Source organism: Aptenodytes forsteri, unplaced genomic scaffold (assembly GCF_000699145.1).
Source record: "Aptenodytes forsteri isolate BGI_AS27 unplaced genomic scaffold, ASM69914v1 Scaffold270, whole genome shotgun sequence".
NCBI lineage: Eukaryota > Metazoa > Chordata > Aves > Sphenisciformes > Spheniscidae > Aptenodytes > Aptenodytes forsteri.
In genome coordinates this window covers 760,749-783,827 of record NW_008794631.1, presented here as the reverse complement: position 1 = coordinate 783,827, position 23,079 = coordinate 760,749, and the positions used below count along the sequence as shown (strand labels likewise).

The 23,079-nt window shown below is 43.7% G+C and overlaps 1 protein-coding gene across 1 annotated transcript in view; it reads left to right on the top strand.

Annotated features, from left to right (window-relative positions):
• The window catches only part of EEPD1 (endonuclease/exonuclease/phosphatase family domain containing 1), a 66,671-nt gene that overhangs the window by 30,189 nt on the left and 13,403 nt on the right, over window positions 1-23,079 (top strand). Inside the window, exon 2 of the mRNA XM_009273468.1 lies at window positions 6,470-6,521. Within this exon, the coding sequence (XP_009271743.1) occupies window positions 6,470-6,521 (52 nt within the window). The remainder of the gene's footprint in view (window positions 1-6,469; window positions 6,522-23,079) is intronic.

Below are 23,079 nucleotides of genomic sequence, written 5' to 3'. Positions count from 1 at the left end.
CCCCCCTCCCCCCCAGGCACCCCCGCTATTGGCTTAAGCAGCAAGATACATGTTTTTCTGTGTTTGTCACTTTTTGGCAGTTATCTTTCCCCACCCTCCATGGACTTCCTGAAGCAGCACATGCTTGGTGCCTAAGCTTCTGCCTGCGCTTAGAACAATTAGAAAACAGTTAATCACAGCCCTTAATGTCAGACTGTCGACACGTGGCTGCAGCAGGGATGTGCCACGGCCCTCGCAGTGAACACAACGTGTACCCACGACGGCCGTTTCTCCGTCCTTATCGTTACTCACCCTGTCATCTGGCAAACGCCAAAGGAAAAGCTGGGGCTGCGGGCTGCGATGTGAATGGTGATGAAACGGAGTGTGCCCTTGCAGCAGGGGAGCTGGGGACTGAGGTCAGGCATGGGGAGAGTGGGCGGATGATGGGGAGCGCGCCCTCCCAGGTACCAAGGGTCATTAGCACAGGTCAGCTGCATTTTTTTTTTTGGCTTTTTTCTTCCAACTCTCGTGTTTCATGCCCACCTTGTAGAGCAGAACTGATTTATGAGTGAGGTCAGTTTGTGTAGATACGCAAATACAATTTTAGCATACAAATTTGATGACCCAAGGGGTCTTGTCCTCTTCTTTTGTGTTAGTTAACCCCAACGTGATTTGGGGGCACTTCTGTTACGTGCATCCATGCTCTACTCCTGGATATGTAAGTCATCTGTAAAACTTCACCATGGGCCATAACGTGGCTATGGGATCTTATCTCAAGAACAAAGGGGAAAAGCTTATGGACCAAAAGGGAGGGAGGAGGGAATGATTTAATGATGCTCAAAATAACGGTTTGGGGTTGAGTGGGTTTTGCACAGGCTATTTATAATAATGTCTGTGAGTATAACTGAAGCATGATTCGGTACAGCTGTATGCTGAAGAAGGAGCCAGAAAACTGAGAAAAGTCAAATGGCGTTTCTTCATGTTGTTAACTTCAGTCAGACTTATGCACTGACTAATAGAAAGCATGAGGCTTTTGGAAAAACTCAGGCCCCAAGCAAAGATGTATAAGCTTGCGAAGCAAACTGAGACCAATGCTCAGTTCACGCTGCTGCTGGGTGACAAACCCGGGTCGGTGAAGACTGGCTACGAGCCACGTGCTGTACCGACCCGCAGGTAGGAGACAGGCAGCGCTGGCTGTCCGGGGAGCTCTGCTCTTCCAGGCTGAGGAGGGAGGCTGGCTACCAGGAAGGAAAAGCAAAGCAGTAGTAAATCCAGCTGTGCTGGCATGCCTGGTGACTCACCAGCTGTTTGCAGGCTAGCAAGGCATGGAAAGCTAAGGCGCAGGCACCAGGAGTGCCAGCTTCCAGCTGGGATCTTGCTGCTCTACCTTCGCAGCCGCCCTGTATCACAGCATCTGGCCCCTTCTGCAGGACACCGTTGTGAGGCCAAATGTTTGCTTAAATGCTTTGCTGACTCTCTGATCACCAAACTTAATGCTTCATGTTTTCCTCCTCTTTCCCTTTTTCTCAGAATTACCAGGTTCTGCACTGAATGGGAACCTCAGCTCCCCTCCAGGGTCAGCTCAGCAGATGCAGGTCGCTGTGCTTGTTGATGAGGGGCTCTGCTCTGGAGACCTTTTCCCTTGATAGTGGCAGCCAAGTGACACATGCCCATCGTGGCTGCAAGTCCAGTGCTGTGCAAGGGTGGTCCAGAAACTGGCTGTAATCCTAAATCATCTCTACCCCCTGTCCTAGAGCACCCTTCAAGCTGGTTTTGGGGGAAGCAGCTTCTCTTCCTCAGGTGAAGACTTCAGGTGCATTCTGCATGGATGGATCTTGGATCTGCCTTGCGCGGCAGTTTGTCTATCCCATCTGCCTTGCTGCAGAGCCATAGGCTCGCTGGTGTGCAGGCAGATGACCCTGTGGTAGTTCTTAGGAAGGCCCTGACATCCCCTGTTGCAAGAGCAGATGGGATTTTGTGGCAATGCGAACTCAAGCTGGGAAGTGAAGCTCGATGCAAATAAAATGCCATGTTGGCTCATGGTGAATAGGAATGCACCAACCAGCAAGGGACCTATCGGCAAGTTTGCAGTATTGCAAAAGGTTGCTAAAAAGGCTTAAATTATTCCTGGGTTCGTGGGATTAGAGAGAGGAACCCAATGCTATGTGTTTTTAAGTAAGAAAACTTTGAGGAAATGGTTGCACTGCTACCCTGAGGAATAGAAGTGTGCTGTAGCTATAGGCATTCACTCAGCACCATGACTCATCTTCTGGAAACCAAAAGGAATTCCCTTAGAGGAGAACGCTGTGCATCACCCACAGCCAAAAAAAGAGGGAGTTGTGTTTCCTTGACAGCACATCATGCTTGCATATTTTTACTGCTGGAGGAGAGTCCTTCATCCTGATCACTGCATGTTTTCAAGTATTTTGAGTGTGGCTGGGGTGCCAGGATATTAATTTCAATAGCTTTTTTAAAATAGATCATGTAAGTAATTGAGTCAATATTTTTAATATAGTTTCAGACACAACCAGGGCCATTTTCATCAAGTCAATATAGTTACTTGCAGTACAGATTTATTACCAGTATATTTTAAAGCTGGTAGATTAGAGCAGGTGCTCCAGTAACCAAAGGTTTCTTCAGGAAATATGTTTTTCTACAACTTTATTCATGAGTTAGTGCTCGCATACCGTGGGTGAGGATGAAAGAAATGACACCGCGGTATATAAACAGAGTACTTAAGTGTTGTATTGTAGACAGCAAGACCTTGGGCTTCACCATTGGCTTTTGGTAACTCTCTTTGCACTTCTGCTTTAGTAGAGATTTTTTCCTCTCTTTGTTACAGAGTAGCTGTATTCCCATCTACTCTGAAATCCTTGGCGAACACATAAACTACAAACAGCATATGTAGTTATGAGCTGCTTTCAGTGTTTGTAGGATTGCTGACGTAGTGCCTAAACAAACAGCCCCATTTCTTTTCAAAGCATCAAACCCCCAAAGCAGCAGCCTTGAAAGAAGCTGCATTTCCAAGCTGACATTGCATAAAGTAGCACATACAAATGTTGCTTGGAATTGCTGAAAGAAATAGCAGTAAATAACTGGCTATCAAGAGCAATTTTCCAGGTAGTGGGCTGTAATCCAATGGGCAGAGACAGCATCCATGATGATGCTTCAAGGAAAGAAGCGTCTTGCAGCTGGTTGTATCAAGACTGATATTTGCATTTGCTGATTCTTTATGACCCAGAAAAAATAACCTGGTGTCACCTGAGCAGAAAAGAGTAAAATACTGGGCAAACACTGAGCTCTGTAAATTTATAACAGTAGAGGGAAGTCTTTTTGTCACCAAGAGTCAAACCAATGTTGTTGCAAATCCGGTAACAACATTGAATTCGGATTTGCTTCTGGCCTTGCATATGCAGTATCTCTGCAGGAGAGATAAACATTTTATATGGGCTCTTCACCTCTGAACAAAAGTACAGCATCCCTCTAAATATAATGAGATAAAGTAAAAAGATTCCTGCTCCCTGTTTTATTACTTGCTTCTGTGTAACTCGGTATACTTTATTTTAAGTAAAAGCATACCAGCTGAAGGAGATCTTGTGGGGCTTTACCAGTGTAAATGGGAAGGAGGGTAGGTTCGTACAATAAGATGATGATCTCTAATGCAAACAGTACTTGCATTTGGGGCAGTCTATGTCTGTCTTCTGCAGCTATTGAGTGTCAGATAATCCACAATTAACATTCTAGAAATAAATCAATCAATTGGTAGAAGCATCAGCAGCCTTGATTGATAAATTCTACCTTTGATGATTAAGTGATCGAAAAGTCTCTGGCTTCAAAAGGAGAAAGACAAATGTAATTTGCATAACAAAACCCACATTGTTGTACAGCTTGCAGAAGGGAATGGCAAAATGTTACATTTTACTACGTACACATGGACTTGAAGCAATCTTTGCAGCAGCCCAGCTGGCTGTGAGCACCCTGGATGCCTCTACATGCATGTTAGACTACCTCCCTCTCACCCATCCTGTGTTTTTCTGAAGTGCACTGCAACAGGGGCACTGCACTTAGCATCCAAAGCTAAGAGGTAAGCCCTGAATTCAGAGACAGGTCTTGATCGTGGCTGCATTGCTACTGCCTATGTTATTGGACTTTGTTCTCCGAGATGCATCAGCCTAGGCTCCTTCTGAAGTTCAGGGTTGGACACAACATTGCAGTGTTTTTTAAATGGAGGTGCCTTCTTTGCTCGGTGCCCATCCCATCTTTATTTTGCTTGATGGCTGAATTGCAAGGAAAATGATGTTAAAAAAAAAATACCTTGTATTGGCTTTGTACTTTCCCTAGGTACCTTCCAGTTCAGCTGAATGCTTGTGTGCAGCCTAGTGTGTTCAGTAAATGGTAATAGAAAATCATGTGCCCCCTGCTACTGTAGTGGTTGGGCTTTAATGGAATACCTTTTTCTTTTTCCTGATTATCCCGTTGTTTTCTGAACCATCTCCACCCTCTCTGTCTTAGTAATAATAGCCTCTACAGACTAGAAATGTATGGTCTGGGGCTAGTTTATAATTCATTGGATATAGGCTTTTTATGATGCTTTGAAGACATCTGAAAACTAGGAGTACGTTAAAGTGAAAGCACATTCGTGTTTAGGGGTTAGGCTGTGAATACTTGTAGTGGAAAGCATTGTAACACAGTAGAAGGAGAGGCCTAAAGCTATGTTTTGCCAGCTGCTGGTACAGGATGGACGTACATAATTAATGTGTAAGATGTGGACGTTCAAGAATTATGCAACATTGCTCTGAGGTTTTGAAAGGCTAATAAAACTCCTTGTAGTACATGGTAAATTATATCCTTTGGCAGACTTCTACGTCGACTATTCGCACAGTCTTGAATATGAGCTTTTAACTATACTGGCTCTTTGCTGTGTCTGTCTACAGAGTTGTGAGAGTCATTTAAACAATATTTGTATGCATCACTTGATTCTTCTACTGCCACACGAATGTTTTTGTATCCTTGGGTAAAGGAAATCATGCTCTGGAGTCCAAAGATAACATATTAAGCAACTGGTTTTAAGACTGGTTGAGGAAGGTGAGCAGTCGGAGTTGCGATACTAGTCTACTCCATGGGTGAAAAGGCTGCCAGCTTTCTGCGAGCCTGACTTGGGGCAGCATACTGTGACAGCAGCTTCTGCCCTTGTGGGAGGACATAAGGGATGATGCCAGGATAGGTGGGTTGAACTGCCCTGGGAAAGTGAGGTTCCTCTCTCATTTCATTGACCATATAGCGAATCTAAACATTAGCTTCGATTAGGCACCAAAGCTGTAGAGAGCTAAAGTTTAAGTGGGCTGAATCATAACCGTGCCGTCCTAAAGTAGATGCCCAGCTCTGTAAGTGGATGTGTTGTTGATCCCTTCTGCTCTCTGGCCAAGGCAGCTGCTGTGGACCGTTGCTGGCGAGTGCTCAGGGATGGGGAGGTGTGAGGTGTGGCCTCACTAGTGCTGCATAGAGGGGAAGGATCACCTCCTTCGACCTGCTGGCAGTGCTTTGCCAACACTTTTCAGGTTCATACCTGTCCTGTGAGCCCTGCAGCTTGATGGGAATGCAACAAGATCTTTTCCTGAAATTCCTTAGCGTGGAGAGGATTGGGCTTTTGCACTACATGGGGACACATGCAAGTAACTGAAGTTGAAGGAGGATGGATAATTTCTAATTACTCACTAAGCTGACTATGAAAGTATAGATGTTGTACAAGGTTCTCTTATATATCTTGATTTAGCTGTGATTTTACCTGTCTTACAGTGCAAAATCCTGCTTGAGTAACTCTCATAATCTTGTTGAAGTGAATGAAGTTCAGTGTGCAGGATTTAGCCCCTAGAGGTAAACTTAGAAAAGATTCAGTAGGTGAAGAAATTTGGTTTTGATTAGCAAATGGTATTACAAGAATAATAATTATGGTTTATCTCTCTACCCTACTTTCAAAGTTATGCACATTTCCCTCATATCGCCCTCAAATTTCTTGAGCTGGGTTGTCTTAGTTACTGTACCTCATATATAATATTGTAAATCCCTGGGAATGACTGTTGCGGGACTCATAGAAAGCTGTTGATACTGAAGAACAAAGCTGACTAAAACCAATAGAAATGTTTAAGAGTCTTTCTCTGTGTTTGTCATTCAGAAGATCCTTCAGTGTTAATTTAGGGTACTAAAAATGTAATCATTAATGCAATTTCTCTCTAAGGTGAATTCAGATACACTTGTGAGTTGGAAACCAGAAAATCTGTTTGGGACAGCTAATTCAAAGAAAACAAAGTAACAGTGGTTCTCTCTTGCTTTGGTTTATTATATCCTGAGCACTTTTTGTATCTGTACCTCTATAGACTCTTCTGTGAAGTGAGAAGGTAAAAAGAGAGCTTCAGTTCTGCTGTTACTTGTGTTTCTGTAATGCTTGCAATGGAGTGATTCATTCTTTTTTTCTCTCTGTTTTTTCTTACAGTATCAAGCTTTTGGCTGTGCAGGAGCTGGTCGATAGAGAAGCACTGGAAAAGGTATTTAAAAATATATCTAATACAATTGTCACAATACATTTAAGCTCTTAAAGCTCTCTGTGTTAGTCGGGCTTCCTAACTTTATGGAAAATCATGCAGCATAAAATAGGACATCTTCCTAGCTACATAGTACGTGAAGTCAGAGGGGCGACGTTTTGTCCAAGTTGACCGCATGCTTTTGGTGTTTTCTGATTTTACAGTGGGCTTGGGGTAAGCAATGCCTCTAGCCTGCCCATATTAGCTTTTCTGAAATCAGTTTCTTGCTAACAGCTAGGATAAGTAGGTGATTTGAACCGACAAAGATGAATGTCTGAAGCAGAAAGAGTGTCTGAGGAGCCCCTTTTGAACATCCAGCACAGGAGAATGGCAGGAAGTGCCTTGGCAGAAATGTGGTTTAGTTTAGTGATGAAGGGATCAAAGCAGCTAGACAGTCAACATCAGCCCTAACAACACCAGCCGCATATATGGTGTCTGTTAGCCTGAGCTCTCCTCCTGTCTGCCTTGTGCAGGGATAGGCCTGCCTTTAAGCCTGGCCTTCCAGGGAGCTGAGGGATGTGCCGTCCATCGGCTGTCCCAGGGATGGTGGGGTTTGCAAACAGCCTGTGCTTGGCTGCGGGGGGGGCAGAGAGGAGGAGCTGTGTCCAAGCAGTGTGATCCTGTTCAGGGGGTGCATCTCCCTGGTCCAGCGCCTAAGACCTCCTGTTGGCTTAGCCAAGGCGCCGGGGCCTCAGCAGCCTGAGATCCCACCTGTGGAGCCGCAGCAAAACCAGTAGCCACAAAAGGCTGGAGGGTTTGTAAATAATAAAACCCACTGTTGCTCTTCAGCCGAGAGTATTGCAAACACAGCAGTACCCTACAGATCATTTCCTTCTGCGTGAAGAACCAAATGTTGTCTGTCTTATTGTTTTATGATTTTGCTGGCCTCGAGGGTAGGACTGGACTCCCAGTGCCCACATTGGGACCGGTGGGTTTCCTTCACTTTCTGCACCAGCTCCTTCATCTAGAAGACCAAGGAGCCAGCTGGGAGGCAGCATGGAAATATGAGAGATTTGGTAGGATTCAAAGAAAACAACTGCATTCAGAGCCCTGTTGGGAAAACTGCTGCCTTATGGCAGGCATTGAGCTGCTGCTGACCCAGGCAGCCCCTCTGTACCTATGAGTGACCTGGCAAGGCTCGGGGAGGAAGGAGGAAACCTTCTCCTGCTTCGAGCGCATCTTGTCTGTGTGAAGGAGAAGGTCCTGCAGCGCTGTGTTAGAGCCAGACAGCCGTGGCTACATCTGCTGGGTACTCTAGAAATACTGGGTAAAATGAAATCCAGCAGCAGCGGGTGCTTCAGCCTTGTGCTTTGCCACTGACGGGAGATGTGTTTCACGGAGGTCCTATGTACAACCCAGTTAATTCAAGAGGGGCATCTCTTCTTTGGCTTTGGTGAACTCAGATTTTGACCCGAAGAGGTGGATTTTGTTAAAAGACAGCGACAGAGGACTAGGCAGGTGATACTGTAGTTTTTTGGATGCAAAGACGACAGGGTTCTCAGCCACTCATTGTGCAAAACAGGTTAATATTCACAAATTGTTGTTGTTTGCAGCAGTCGGCTTCTCTGGCACCTCGTACCTTGTACACTTCTCACCCTTCTGTCGGGCCTGCACCTCCCTTTGCCCAACACCTCCTAAAACATGTCTTGGCAAGGGCGAGTGACCTCAGCCTGGTGGGAATGGCTGTTTGAGGCACTGTCTGGAGCTCTGCAGGAATCTCTTCAGAAAGGCTCAGCCTCAGAAAAATGATCTTTCTAAATTGAGCTCTCTGAATATTTGATATCTGCTTTCACACAATGCCAAGCTTAAAGAATTTAGAAGGCCAGTTTAGCCCTCTGGAAAATAACAGGGTGGAATTATATAAGTTCAAAAAATTTGCTGTCTTTATTTTTGAAATACAGGAGGGGAAAAAAAGTAGACTAGAACAAAATTCCTTGTCCTGCCTGCTTGCAGAGTCAGGTTTTGAGAACACGTGCTGAGTTTTGTATTCGTAAATCATTATTTATCTGCATTATATTGCAGGAATACAGAACATTATTAAATGCTAATATTTTAATATTCATTGCAAGATTGATTTTTCTGGTTTTTGAAGGGAAGTTTTCTTTAAGATAGCTATGGACATAATAACCTAAAAGTGTTTTTCCTGTAGGACACTTTCTAGTCTGTCATAGATGGTTTTGAACTTTTGTAACCTTGTTATTTCTAAAATTCAATGCTCAACTTTGAAAGTGTTGTTATATATTTTTGATACTTGCATGGAAACCCAGAGTGAGTAGAAGCATGCTGGTGAACAGCAGTGCCCCCTGAAAAGACTTACAAGCACACACTAGTGTTTGTGCTGCAGACTAGCTCCATTAAATCAAATCACGTTGAAGTTAAGCGCGTGTGTAGCAAGTCTCTTGAGAACCAGGGCCTTGAGACAGTATCAGAAGAATAATCTGGCACTGCAAAACACAGTTTACCATCACCTTTTTGAAACGGGATGATGGTCTGGGAGGTGAGGCACATGAAGCAGCAGGCTGGGAGAACCTACTTGAACCATTGGGGTCCTGGGAAGATGGCAACCCCCTGCAGGTATGTCGCGGAAAGCTTTGCCCTCATGTAGTGGAGCACTGCTGTGCTTCAAAAGCTGCACATCAGTTATTTACTGATTGCTTACAGCAAAAGGGTTTGATGCCATTCTGACTATCTTAATACTTTATTATCTTTAAATGTTTTTCCCATCTTGGCCATTGAAAATAAAATGATCACACCGCGAGAAGCTTTGTGTCATGCAAAGACTCTATTTGTTTAAGTTCCTAAACCCTAATGTTCTGGCAAATTTGGCCAAAATGACCCTTTAAGCCAAAGATCTACCACACGTGGCTGCATTTATGCCTGCGGTTGCCGAGACAGAAGGGATGATTGGCTGGGTTTAATTGTAGCTCATCCTGGCTCGGGGCAAGCTTGTCTGACACTTGGATGCTGCTCATCAGCTGATCTGTTCCTCTGGGGTGCCATGGGTGCCTGTAAGCACTGCAGAAGGGGTTGCTGCTTGTGGAGCTGGACCCCAGCACCATGCTTGCTGTCATTAAGACGAACGGGAAAATAATAATTTATCTCAGTGAAACAGGACCAGGTCATGTAAGAAGAACAAGAGTCTTTACCTGGAGAAAATTCTGGGTCAGAGACAGGCTTGTTTGTGTTTGTTTTGGCTGTAGCCCATCAGGCCCGTTCCAGCACGTACTCCATGTGAGCGGTCTCACCAGCAGCTTAAAACTAAGCGCGTGCTTACCTGCATTTTGTCTTACCTTGAACCTTCAAATCAATCTGTTTGCTTTCCCCTGCTTCCTCGCTGAGCTTGCCCTGGCTGCCGTGGGATTGCACTGCTGGTGTGCCTTTGCTCCAGAAGTGCTGCTGCCGTTTGCTGGGGGCAGTAACGAACACAGGCGGCAGGATGCCAAGGGAGGGCTTGTGGTCGTGGCAGCCTCGTCCCCGCAAGGGTTCAAGGCCACTCAGGCTTTAGAAAGAAGTATCTCAGGCATGCAGGTTTGTTGGCGCTGTGTCCTGTATGAAGCGTCTTTTCCTCTTCCAGAAGCACAGCTCTGGGAGAGAGCCCCAGGGACACTCTTGCCCCAACATGTTTTTGAGTACTTTACTCGGTCTAATTTTGGGAAGTCCTTAATTGCAGATGAAGAACGCTACTGGGCAAGTGTTAATTGTATTTGGGGAAGGGGAAAAAATAATTCTCCTGAGGAACATGCTGTTTTTATAGCTTAAAAATAAATCTGTTTAAGTAATTAGCAGATTGAACTGCCTAGCCAGGTGACATTTCACATTGGTTGCTGTTTTAGCGTTTAAATCCGTAGTCCTTTTCCATAGGCAACAAGTATGCCAAAACAATTGTTCTCATTGGTGCTTGATGCCAGTAGGATGTGCAGGAAGAGTCATCCATATTGTAAGAAAAATAAAAATATTCTTTGTATTCTGTCAAATGTTCCCCCCTGTGCCGTTCAGGCGTTAACACGGGCTCTTGAACTCATTTCTCCTTCAGAGGTAGGTTATTGAGGAAAGTTAAATAATCTGTACAACAACGTTATATTTAGTAACCCCTGACAGCTTTTTATAAGGTAAGCCTGCTTTGGGAACCAGCAACAGTAACCCATTAGTTTCCTATTTGTGTATTAATAAGCAAGTGCATCTGCTGTTGCTGGGGATGAGAAAGGACTGTCCACTTGACTCCAAAGACAGAGCAGTTTGTTGGCTTCTCATCTAGGAAATGCAAATCACATAACTGATTCAGGAGTTTGTGAAAGCGTGGAGTTCATCTGCAAAGTGATGCTTGTTCTGCTTGAAGTTGGAAGCGATCTATCTAGACTGGCATGAGAGATACGCTGGGTGGGCTGAAGCATGGTAGGAGTTGGGGTGAGAATTGTGATTTTGTTCAGGGATAATGTTCTTGAAGTTGATAAGTTGCAGCTTGAAAATCAGGATAAGTAACATAGGTTTCACTATCAAGGTCTGTCTGTACCAGTAATGGCAAATTTATGCATGGTGAGGTACATCCAAGAGGTCAGTGAAAAGAAAGTGAGAAGAGCAAAGTAATTATCAGTAGGCTTACATTGTCTCTATGGGGATTTTCACCTTCACTGGAGAAGTTTTGGAGGTCATAAATCAAAAGGGATTGAAAGTCTTTCACCTGGTGTTCGAAAGTAGAGGTCCTGTAGCTGTGAAGCACAGGATACATTAGCTAGGCACCAGGAGGGGCAGCGACGTAGCTTCTAGCCGTCTTCGTGCAGAAAGGGATCTCTTCTGTCTGCTGGCCAGACGTTACGTGGTCATCCATTGGGTATGTCTGCTGGTGTGGGCATGAAGAGTTGGGATGATAGAATGAGAAAACTCTGATCAGCTTTCTCCTCCAGGTAGAATATTTTTTCCCCCCCTCATATGAAGAGTTATTTCTCTTTCCTCAAAGAGAACATCTTTATCCTGTTGAATAAAATGGGAAGCTTAGCACTGTAAGCAAGCAATCCCTAGGATCTGTGCTCATTTTTTTACTTTTTCCACCTCCCTCAGCAGTACTAATGGCTGGAGTTGTCTCCCATGATGTGGAATCTGTTTCCTGGGTTTCCTCACCCATAGGAAAGACCAGATGTCTGTATTTGGGAGATGTTCGCTAGATGCAACCCCTTCCAATCATGCAGAATTTTCATACTGTGCCTGAGGAATCAATGCACTGCAACTGGGGTGACACTGAGGAGGTGGCATTATTTTAGTAAAAGAAAATTAACCTGCCTGTCATCGATCAGAAGCAGCTTTTGTCTGAGGGGAAATGCAATGACTAATGTTGCCCACTTTTGCAGGGTGGGACTCAGGAGATGAGGACAAAAGGGCGTGCTTGTTTCTTTCTAGTGGCATCGCTCTAATAGTGCAATTTCAGCTACAGTCAAAAATGGATTTGTAAAATGCTGAGCTGCGCTGTGCATTCCCTGCTGTAGCCTTCTCCTTTCTACACAGCACGGACAATTTTGACTAGAAATCTGCTTTTGTTTTCTTGATCCAGTGTACTGTTTCCTCCAGATATTATCTGAACATAAAAAGTATTACGTCAATTGAGGTTCCAGAATTTCCAGTATGAAATGCATCTGCTGGAGGTTTTTATTTATCTTTTGTCTGCTTTTGAGTAGATTGAGCCAGATCAGTGTTTAATCATGATTAAGCCCATTGTAATCTCTGTTCTTTATAAAATCCCTCTCGGAGCAGAGCAGGTTGTTTATTTGTGAAAGGTTAACCCTAGGAGCTTGTCGGTGTTTGAAAGAGAGATGCTGTTTTCCATTTGCAGGGGTAAGTATAGGCACATCGCTTCTTGCTTGCGTGGATATAAATATGTTTGTTTGTGCATTTGCTAGGGTAGTTGAAAGTGAGCTGTGATATGCCTTGACATGGAGCAGCTGGTCACTCGAGGCCGTTTATCTGGCCTGTCACCGTTTCCTCAGTGTAAGCACCAAGTGGCTGGTCATGCAGTCAATGCTGCCCTCGCAGGCAAACGTTACTCTCTGTGTACAAGCTGGCACTGGCATGGGAGCTACCATCAATGTCTCCTGAAGGAAGAGCAGGGAAGGGCTGTTGACACCCTCCCTGCAGGGTAAGGGTCTACCATTGCTGTCTGAGTTCTGCAGCTACTGGGGTTGGACCACCTGGAATGTATCTGTTGCCCGTGCAGCCAAAATATCCTGCACTGTTGCTGCTGTTCAGTTTTTTGGAGAGTCCAGTCATGGAGCAGTCCCAGAGGGGTAGGGAAGAACTGTGGTTATCCTTGATTTGTGGAGGCATGCTGGAGTTACAAGGAAATCGCAGGATTTTGGCAGTCACCTAAGATGACCGACTCTGAACAGAGTCGGGAAGTGAACCTCAGTCTTCTGAGTCCCAGGCACTCTTCTAATACCAAGACGGTCCTTCCTCTTTGGTGTGAATTGTTTTGACGTGTACCCCAGAAATGCAGTTAGTTCAGGACTGAGTCTTTGTGTGCATATTTTTAAAAGCCATAGTCCTCCTGTACAGTGCTATTGATTAAAAAAGATTATAAGGCAATCGGCAATGAATGAATTAGTTGCTGTAAATGAGTTGTATTTACTGCCTGTTCTTAGAACTGTCCTTTCTGGAAAGAGGTTGACCTCTTTGAAACTTAAGTACATTTGGATGTCCTCTAGAGTCAGATAAGGAAACAGCAGTCTCGCTTTCAGAGAACAGGAGAAGGAGATGTAGACTTGGCCACTGACTCACTCGGGACCTTTGATCAATCTCTTCCAGCCCTATTGCTGCATTATTTTTCTGTTCCCCGTTCCCAGAAAGGAGAGGTGGAATTGAGCCTCTTGCCGTACCCTTCGCCTAATTCAGCCTTGGGACAGACTTCTGCATAATTCATCAGCTGAAGTAGGTCCTCCTGCCCTGTTCCTTCAAGCCACCACGGCGTCAATGATTCACCACTCAGAGTAAAAGGAGATTATTCCAAATCGTCCAACTGAGTTTATTTTAATTCTTTTTCTCACCTTATTCCCTATTACTTACCCTTTTGCTCTCCCACACCCTTCCTATATTTCACCCTCTTTCTTTCCCTTGTCTTGCTTGTTTATCTGAGTGCAGGTAATACTCAGGGGTGCAAAGTCTTTTTTTCAGACTTCACCCTCTGGGGTCAAGAAATCTCGGGGTGAAGGGAAGTTACTGTGAAGGAACCATTTTTGGCTGAGTGGAGCTGGAAACAATGTTGACACCATTTCTTACAATATGGGAAGCTTTTTCGGGATTATCCCATTCACTAAATTAATTTAGGAACCTTGCAGCTATACAGTATTTGCCTCTGGCCTTTCACTTCTTTTCCTCCTTCTGTCCTCTAGGAGGGATCTAGGTGGCTAGAAGTTTAAGGAGATGTATCGCTGGACCTTATGGCTCTGGCCAGCTCCATGATGATTTCAGTAGCTCTCTGCAGGGACCCTATGACTGCTTTGTCTTTCCAGGCCCCTCTACTGCAAGCTATTGTCAAGTGGTCAGCAGCATTGGAAGCACAGGCTCTCATCTACTAGTATGTCTGGCATCTTTGATATTGGTTGGATTTTTTTTTTCCTTTAGTTGCGTTGCCCATCTCTTTTCTGATGGTCAGTGGACTTCAATAAACAAAACACTAGAAGCCATGCAATACACATCACCAGGAGCCATGGAGAACACAGGTTGCTCTTAAAATGCTGTCCTTTAGGAGGTGCCCTCTTCTTCCTTAGAGCATGGCTGTGCCTCTCAGAGAAGTGGTGGTATGGAGGCTGCTTGTTATACCAGCTTGGCATTCTTTTGTGAGGCATCTAGTCCTATCCCTGGACAGAAGCCAAACTTACCCATTAGTACAATTATTCTCTACACTTCCAGAACAAGGAGAAACAGAAAATAAGTGTTTACAAATGCTGGCATGTGTTTAAGTTTTGTTTGTGGGTGGTAGAAGTAATAGGGATCCTTAGTCAGTCCTTTTTTTCCTGTCTGTCTTCTAGAAGATGGCAGAAGGCAAAGCAAGTTCATAGAGCAGGACCAGTTCTGAATTGTCAGCAATTTTGGGGAAGGGTGGGGTTTTTTTCCTTTTTAATAGATTGACATAGCAGCAAGAGTGTTTTAATATCAGCCCAAATCATTTTTTGGTAGTTTATGTGGATTAAGTAATGCATATGCTCTCTGTGGGGAGCCAGAGTCCATTGCATCTGTTAGAGCAGAACTTTGGCCAGGGTTGGAGGACAATCCCGTAGACTCTGTGGAGGGTGTGCTAGTGGGTGAAGACAGAAAACTCATGCAAACCTATACATAAAGAATGTGCTATTTCAGAGAGGAATCACTGTCAAATGGGGCTCTTTAAATTAAGGGCTAGAGAAAGAATGTAGATGTGTATGAGATTTTAAAAAAAAAAGAAGGTGAGATGACATGTCCTAATGCTAGCAGCCTGGAAGAGATCCTCCTAATAATAAGCATCCAAAATAAAAGTAATGGAATAGGATACAAGACAGATTTAAATAACTTTACAGGAGGTGGCACAGTATTCTGTACGGTGGTGTAATCAATGCCTGAAGGAAGAATAAATATTTGAGTCTGGCAATGGTTGTGAGTCATATATATTTTTCTCTTGCCTGTTTTTGTTCTTACCATGGGAAAGAATGCTTGCTCTATGCAGAGATGTAAATCAGTTGGGGAAAACAGTAATACTAACAGCACGAAAGAAATGGATGGAAGCAAAATGCCCAGTGAATAACTATTTTTGATGCAAGGTTCTGTAGAGGTGGCCAAACTGTGACCTTGTAATAATGAGGGCTGTGCCTTTTTCCTTGTGTCACAGCAGTTTTCTTAACACACTGCTCTTACTCCTTCTCATACTGCACATCAGCACGGTCCCATCCATCTTTACCGCCATGTATACGCCAGAAGTGCACAATTTAAAAAAACAAACCCACAAAAAAACTCAACTCACTTGCTAACACCTCTGGAAATGAGTAAATTTTTATCATGGGAATGGAGAGAGACCTAGTTATCTTACGTGCTTAAGCAGCTTTCCCTGATTAATAACATTCAAAACTGTGATTTCCCTGTTCCCTTTTGGTTTTGTTTGTTCTTCTTTTGTATTAGCACATTTTTTCCCCCTCCTCTTTTCCTTTGGCTGAAGGCAATGTGCAGGTAAGGAGATTCAGATCCTGGCAAATCGATATAGCTCCCTGGTTGGTTTGTTTGGTTTTTTGGGGTTTTTTAATTGGTGAACAAGAAACTATTTCTTATCACTTTTGGGTCTCATGTTTCATAGGATGATGTTCTATTTGCTTTCCATATTAAGGGCTAGGTTCTGATAAACTGATTTTCGCCTCAGGTAGTCCTGGTGGTTACTGGGTGAGTAAGGTTGCACTCAACGGTGGTATGGTTTTACACCACACCGCAGAAATCGATTCCTGAGTTTCATGTTTCATGAGAAAAGAATCAGCCCAAGGATTAAACAAACAAAAAAAAAGAAAAGAGGGGTTCCCAGGAAGCCACTGACTCCTGGTTGCCCGGTGCCTTATATCTAGTCCAAATGAGCACGCAGCTTAGGTCTCCTGTATCTGCTGCACAGTCCGTGGCCGTGCAGAGTGGTGGCCGTAACGGGTCAAAACGAAGTACGCGTGCTCTGGGTAAACATGCAATAGCTCACTCTGTGCAAGACTTGGATCCCTCTGTGTCGGTCACTGCTTGAAGCACTAGCTGTAGTTATACACTTACAGTAGTACTTTTAAAATATATGATGGCGCATTGTTCTAATAATCTCAATGATACCTTCCCTAAGCATACACCTGTGTTCCCAGAGAGGTGTATTTCTGGTGGCAGAGTGGCAGCAAAATAGAACTTGTCGTCTTCCTTTGGAAATAATGAGTTGGGGAAAAAACCTTGGAAAAGCACCTGAGTATTTAACAGCAGACAACATAGTAATAAGTAAATAATTCAGTCGTGGGGTGGCTATGATTTTAGCACAGCTAACCAGTTGAGCAGCCTGCTTTATGACAATATAGGGAAAGTGTTTGAAATCAACCACTCCTCTCTCGTAAAAGCAGTTTGATGAAAAAGATAGCCTCATAGTCATGAGGGCATCTTTTTATTCTTTATATCGCATCAGTTCCCTTAGCGAACCATTATTGCTGTTAATGATTATACTGCCTACTTATGCAGAATAAAAACATTCTTTTGAAAAGGCTTCAAGAATAAATTGCAAAGATTTGTGACCATCCTTGACAACCTCTTGAACCTTAATTTCTGTATTATGTTTAAAAATAAAAAAAGTCCTTAAGGGTAAGAAAAGAAGTAGTCAGGGAGTGTCTTCTGCAAAATGAGTCTGTCCCACAAAGTACAAGGAAAAAGCTCAGCTTGTGCATGGAAACATGAGAAATGAAGAACCCACGAAACTTCTCCTGCACGGAGGTTGGCAAATACGGATGCTGTCTTCCACAGGGAAAAGGCAGCATAAATTTCCACCAAGCATATGTTGAAGACACCTTCCCATTAAATGGCGAACTGGCTGAAAGATGTTACCATCCCATTTTGACAATAGGTAGTTGAGCATCCTGTAATTCTTCAGTAGTGGCCCCAGCACTTAAAATGTGTTAGGAGAGTTATTGCATTGCTTCTTTCAGTTGTTGTTGTTTCACTCCTCTGCACCAAAGGTTTCCGTGTCTTCCTTTTGAAGATCTATAAAAAGACACTGTTTATATAAATAACCACTTTTGTTTAGGATGAAGGTAGGAAAACATGCCAGTGAATGATCTGCATTGTTGTCCCGGGAACACTGTGATTAAAGGCGAGCAGAAAACTGGTTTTATCGGCTACGATCTGTTCTTTTTTAATCATATATTCAAAGATAAAGAATGTAATTTCCTCTCAGATATTACAAAGAATTAAGCAGTTGGGTGGCTGTGGTGAGTTATAATTCATCTGGGAGGGCAATGTGGAAACTCACTGCTAAATTTTTCCAAAATTACTCAAAAAGGAAAGCACGTTACTTGGGAATGCAAACTTTGGCTCCTACCACTCCCCAACTGATCCTGTAAAGCCTGACGATCCTGTAAAGCCTGACTGGAAAAAAAAAAAAAAAAAAAAAAAAAAAAAAAAAAAAAAAAAAAAAAAAAAAAAAAAAAAAAAAAAAAAAAAAAAAAAAAAAAAAAAAAAAAAAAAAAAAAAAAAAAAAAAAAAAAAAAAAAAAAAAAAAAAAAAAAAAAAAAAAAAAAAAAAAAAAAAAAAAAAAAAAAAAAAAAAAAAAAAAAAAAAAAAAAAATCTGATTTGATTCAAACAGGTTCATATATGGAAACAAATCATTACACACTTTTGATAATTGAGATAATGGTAAGCTTATCAGCATAATTATTTCCCGCACATTCATGAAGTACAAGGGGTGAGTAACACAGCAGCGGCAGGAGAGAGGCTCGTGTCCAGCTGGATTCACATCCACGGGCCGACGTATGAAGGGGCTCAGATACCTGACGTGGGAAACGATGCCTTCAGTTTGAAAAACATTCCAATCCTGCCAAGCATCGTTTAGCTGCTACCTAACCCCAGGGATGCCTAAATGACGGAGGCCTCCGATGCTTTGCTTTCACGCCTCTCAGGTAAGCAGGGCGGTGCCTCTCTGCAGACCCAGAATTACCCCCATCTGAAGCAGGCAGAGCGGACTTGAACAACTTAGTTTCTCACCTATGCATAGTTGAGCTTCAAAAATGAGCCTTCCTCACCCTATCTCCTCTGAGGAGCTCAGTCCCAGAGGTTTCATTTTTTAAGTATTAAGCTTGGAAGTGGTCTTTGCAGCAAAGCCGGGAGTTCAGGTTGCCACATGGCTCCCGGACAGCGAGGCTGCAGTATGGTAAATGTTTGCCCTCCGGTCCATAACGTGGTGCCTGGAGCACTCATTTAGGAGCTGAGAATCTGATCCCCAGAGGAAGGAAATCCTTCCTCCGTGGGTGTCTGTCTGAATTACTGGGATGCTCTTCAAGAAGCAGAAGCAGCACATTTTCCAGGAAAAAAATGAGTCCTGCTCAAGTTGATGAAAAAGCCGTAGGTGCCTGTCTTCAGATGGACCGGGACTTGGGACCGCACTATGCACGCACGTTATCGTAACAAATGAGCTCTGTATGTCCATAGCATGCAAAGGCACATAGAGTTGATGACTGTGCCTATAGGTGCTGTATTATTTCTGAAGAAAGACACTGGCTGAGGATTTGGCTATGCTGAAGGGCTCTGCCTCGATTTCACTGCTCGCAATGAGTTTATAGAGCTCTTTGAAGGATGCGTTAGATAATGTTAGTGAAGAACGTGGAGGATGGCAAGGATTTATTCGGTCATCAATCTGGATGTTTTGGTTTAGCTCTAGGAACAACAAAACCAGTACATAAAGGATGGGAAGGTATTGCCTCAGGTCTCGATGACCCAGTGCAAGCAGGACACGCTAGCGTGGCAGAAGGGGCAGATAAGCTTTCCAGGAGTAATTCTGTGGCTGGTGCACTTTCAGTAGATTGGTTCCTTATCTCTTTTTTTTTTTTCATCCTAGAATTTTTCTCCTAAACTTTATAAGTTTTTTTTATTATTTCTTCAGCTCTAACTTCATTGTAGAATTATGTACAATTATGTACAAGAGGGAGAAGTAGAAAACTTTTTCCAACACAAATACATAGATATGGCTGAGACTGAAACTGATTCCCTGGGGGGGTTGTTCTCCTTTGAAAACACTCATAGTTATCTGTCTATCAGACCCCCATCCGCCTGCCAAATTTTATTTGCCTTTATGTAATATCAATACTTGAACAACACAAGCAATAAATATTATGCAATCTTTAATGAAGTCTTCCTAGAAGGGACTAGTTGAATGGGCACGTGAAAAATGTTTTACCTTAACATAGGGCCACCCCAACTTTCCCTCGTGTTATTTCTATGGTTCCTTTGAATAGAGTTTGTGAGTGTATCCCCTCGCCAGTGGATGCATCTATTTCTTGTGTGTGTATTTTTTTTGGCTGCTTTTGCAAACAGGAAAGGGATACACTTGAGGGAAAGGCAAACAAGCAATGAAGGCCTGAGACAACACTGTTGTGAGTGGGAAATGGGATGCAACGTGGAGTCTCTGATTCAGGCTTTAGCCATAATAATGCTTCCTTCCCTGCTGTTACATTTGGTTATAGGAGAATCTAGATGTAACTGAAAGGCCTGATGCTCCTCTGTGTCCTCTTCCTTAGTTGCTCCTGCCTGTGGGAAGTAGATGCGGTGTTGTTTGGCTGCAGAAGTGCGCTGAGCATCCTGGCCCCGCTGCGTCTTGCGTCCCCTCTTGACTTGCCTTGCACTGCTACGTGTGGCTCCAACAGGACAACAGTCCTGAAGCCTTTGACCTTTCCTTACCCCTACCCCATTAGCCAGTTCAGTAAAATACAACACCCACGAATCTCTCCACCCCTTAACTCTGCCTCTTCCTCCTCGCAAGCGTGATCTAATAAAACACTCTTCTTCTTCTGGAGCATCGGTGTCAAATAAGGATGCTTTACTTGAAAACCAAAGGTGTTGATTTCAAGTTCTCAGAAATATTTGTAACTTTTCTGCTCCCTTTCTGCTTTCTAGGTCAGGCTTCATTAGGGTGCAGCAACTGTAGCTGTGTCCTGTATGTTGGACATAATTGGATTAGGATTACAGGTATTCGTGTCTGCTTTTTCAATTGGAAATAAAAGTACAGTCCACTCAGATGAATAAAGAAAAGAAAGGATAATGTGCATTTAATTCCAGGAACGTGGTTTTTAGCTTATACGATACCCAGTGATGGAGCAGGGAAGGCATATATATATCAAAGGATGGATTAAAAAAGAGCAGTGCCAGATAGTCTTATGAAGCCACTGTCAATTTTGTTGTGTCTTCTATCAGAAATATATTAGATCATGTTTCAGGATGGGAGTTTTATTGGAGAGGGCTGGGGGCCTTCTCCTCAAGTGCCACTGCACAATTTACAAGGTATATCTTAGAGCTCTTCTGTCTACCCTTTCTGATGCACCAAGTCCATCACTGGGAGATGCTCTGTAGCACAGAACAGCCCTTACCTTGGTGTTTTCCAGCCCATGACCTGCAGATTCCTGCGGTCCATGAACTACTACTAAGAGGTCCCTCAAAAGTAACAGGAAAGTGAGCACACTACCAGAAGACTTAAATTTTTCATGCAACAGGTACAGATTCCTACTTCAAGATTTATCCAGGATCTACAATTTGAAAAAAGGTGGTGAATTTTGACCTAATAATATAGTTTAACATCTTTTTTTTGCTTGTCAGGGTCTCCTTTTCAACTGTTGCCAGCTCCCACACTCGAACTCCAAGTCTCTTTCACCATGACGATGTCAAATCGTTACTAATATGACACCTCAACATAGCTGAAATGTAAGGGATTGGCAGAAGTTTCGTATGCATCTCCGGTACTCATTAAAGCTGTTCCGTCTAGTGCCTGTTAAAAATAAAGGAATTGTGTATATGTGACATTTAGAAATGGAATATTTATTCCCTAGCACTCATCTCTCCTCTTGGTTAAGAGGAACGAAAATTACCTTTGCTTTGATGAAGTAAGTTGTTGTTCACCTTTACTGCAGTGCCCTTTTGGCCTGAAAGCTTCTGTGGTAATTAACCAAAACAGCCAGTTAATTGCTTTGAGTGCCTTTCTAAAGTTCAGGCGATGATTACTGCACCGAGATGTACCGTGCCATACTCCTCCTCACTGTTCCTTCTCTCCTCGCCTTCCTTACAGCCTCTGTTTTGACTCCAGGTCTGAAATGAAAGTGTCCTCCAAAGAGGAATCACTGGCTAGTAAGAAATATGTAGTCTATTAAGCCCTAAGACATTGTTTTCCTGGGTCACATTTAGTTTCCTCGGGGTTTAGGAGTAGCACACCCTCCAAAAGATGCTCACCTCAACAGAGGTCACTGGCTCAGTGTGGTCCCCAGTGCTGGTATTACAAGAGTAACACTTGACAGGCAAAGATGTTCAGCATGGAGTGGTGTCATCATCTGGAAAAGATGACCCTGCTGTGCCTGGTTTGGGACTGGCTGCACAAATAGCACCCCAAAAGAAAACAAAGATTAACCAGGGCATCCTGAACAACAGGTGGTGAGATCTGCTCGTGGGCTACTGCAGGGTACTCACTGGCAGCTCTCCTAGCGTGCAGAGTTACTGCACTGGAAGAGATTTAACGTCATGCACAAATTAGATGCTCTTGCTGGCAGTGCTTGGAGTGTCTTGGGGAGGCAGGTAGGTGTGTTAGGGAGTCTGTAACTCCCTTATGATCCCCAGCAAGTGCCAGGCCAGCATATGTTCTTCTCCCTGCTCCCAAATTAGTCCAAGACCCCTTGCCTTCCCCTCCCCAGTCCCTCCTCAAATGTGCGTTTCACCAGCTTCTTCCAACTGCCCTCTGTTCTTTTCCAGTGTCAGTCATAAACTCATTCCCGTACCCGTCTCTGCTTCTGGAGGGGCTGGGAGCAACAGGCACCGGCTCTTTATCAGGGTGGACAAAGAGTAATTATGTCTTTGGATCTTCCCTTCTGGGGAAAATGACGTGTTGCTGATAAGCAAAGGCAACGGGGCTTGTCCCAGTTCCTGGGGTGGTGGCCCTTGTTGGCCCCTTGCACGCTACATGGGGGCAATGTGCAGGTACCTGGCACAAGGCGGGGTGACCTCTCAAGAGCACAGCCTGCTTTTTGCCTAGAGCATGCCTGGAGCCTGGTGCTGCCATGTTCCTGCTCCCTGGCAGCACTACCTGTCCCACAACAACCAGCACCCAGCTGCAAGAGAGACCGTGGCGGCATAGGTGTAATACAGGGCATCCTTGTAAAGAAGCTCTGATGCTGTTGGTATTCTGGTATGCGTGTGAGTTTTGACTTGGTATGTGTGAGATTTAATGAAGAAGCTGATTGAATTTCAGGAAACCTGCAGCCTGAAAGGCTCTAGAGAAAAACAAAACTAGAACTTTTTTGCTTAGGAGGATTTTGGAAAAAAAAATGTTGTTCTGATTGACTGAAATTTTAATTTTTATTTTTCTTTACCACTTAAAGAACTGCTCCTCAAAGGGATTGGCATAGCTCTAACTTAGTTTTGCAAAGGAGGAAAGGCATTTTTTTCATTCCCAATGTGGGCTAGGAGCTTGTCTGTATATTTTTACTGTACGAGGGAAAGCGTAATGTTGTTTGATGTTGGGTTTTGTGGGCAGAACAGCATATGATTCGAGAAATGCCCTTCTCACTTCAGAAGAAAAACATGACCTAAGCAAGTATGCTGTCACAGCTTCAAAATCTGTGTGCCTGTAAGCCCTGGAAAATGGGCACAGATTAAAGTCAGCTGCTGTAGAACAAGTTCTCCGTTGCCGCAACCTTACCTAGAATGGGCTGATGGCTTTTTTCTGAACAAACCGTACAATCTTATTTGTCACCTTTTTGTTTCAGCAAAGTTAAATCAAGGCCTTAAAAGAAAGAAAAATAAATTTGGAGGAAAGAAAATATT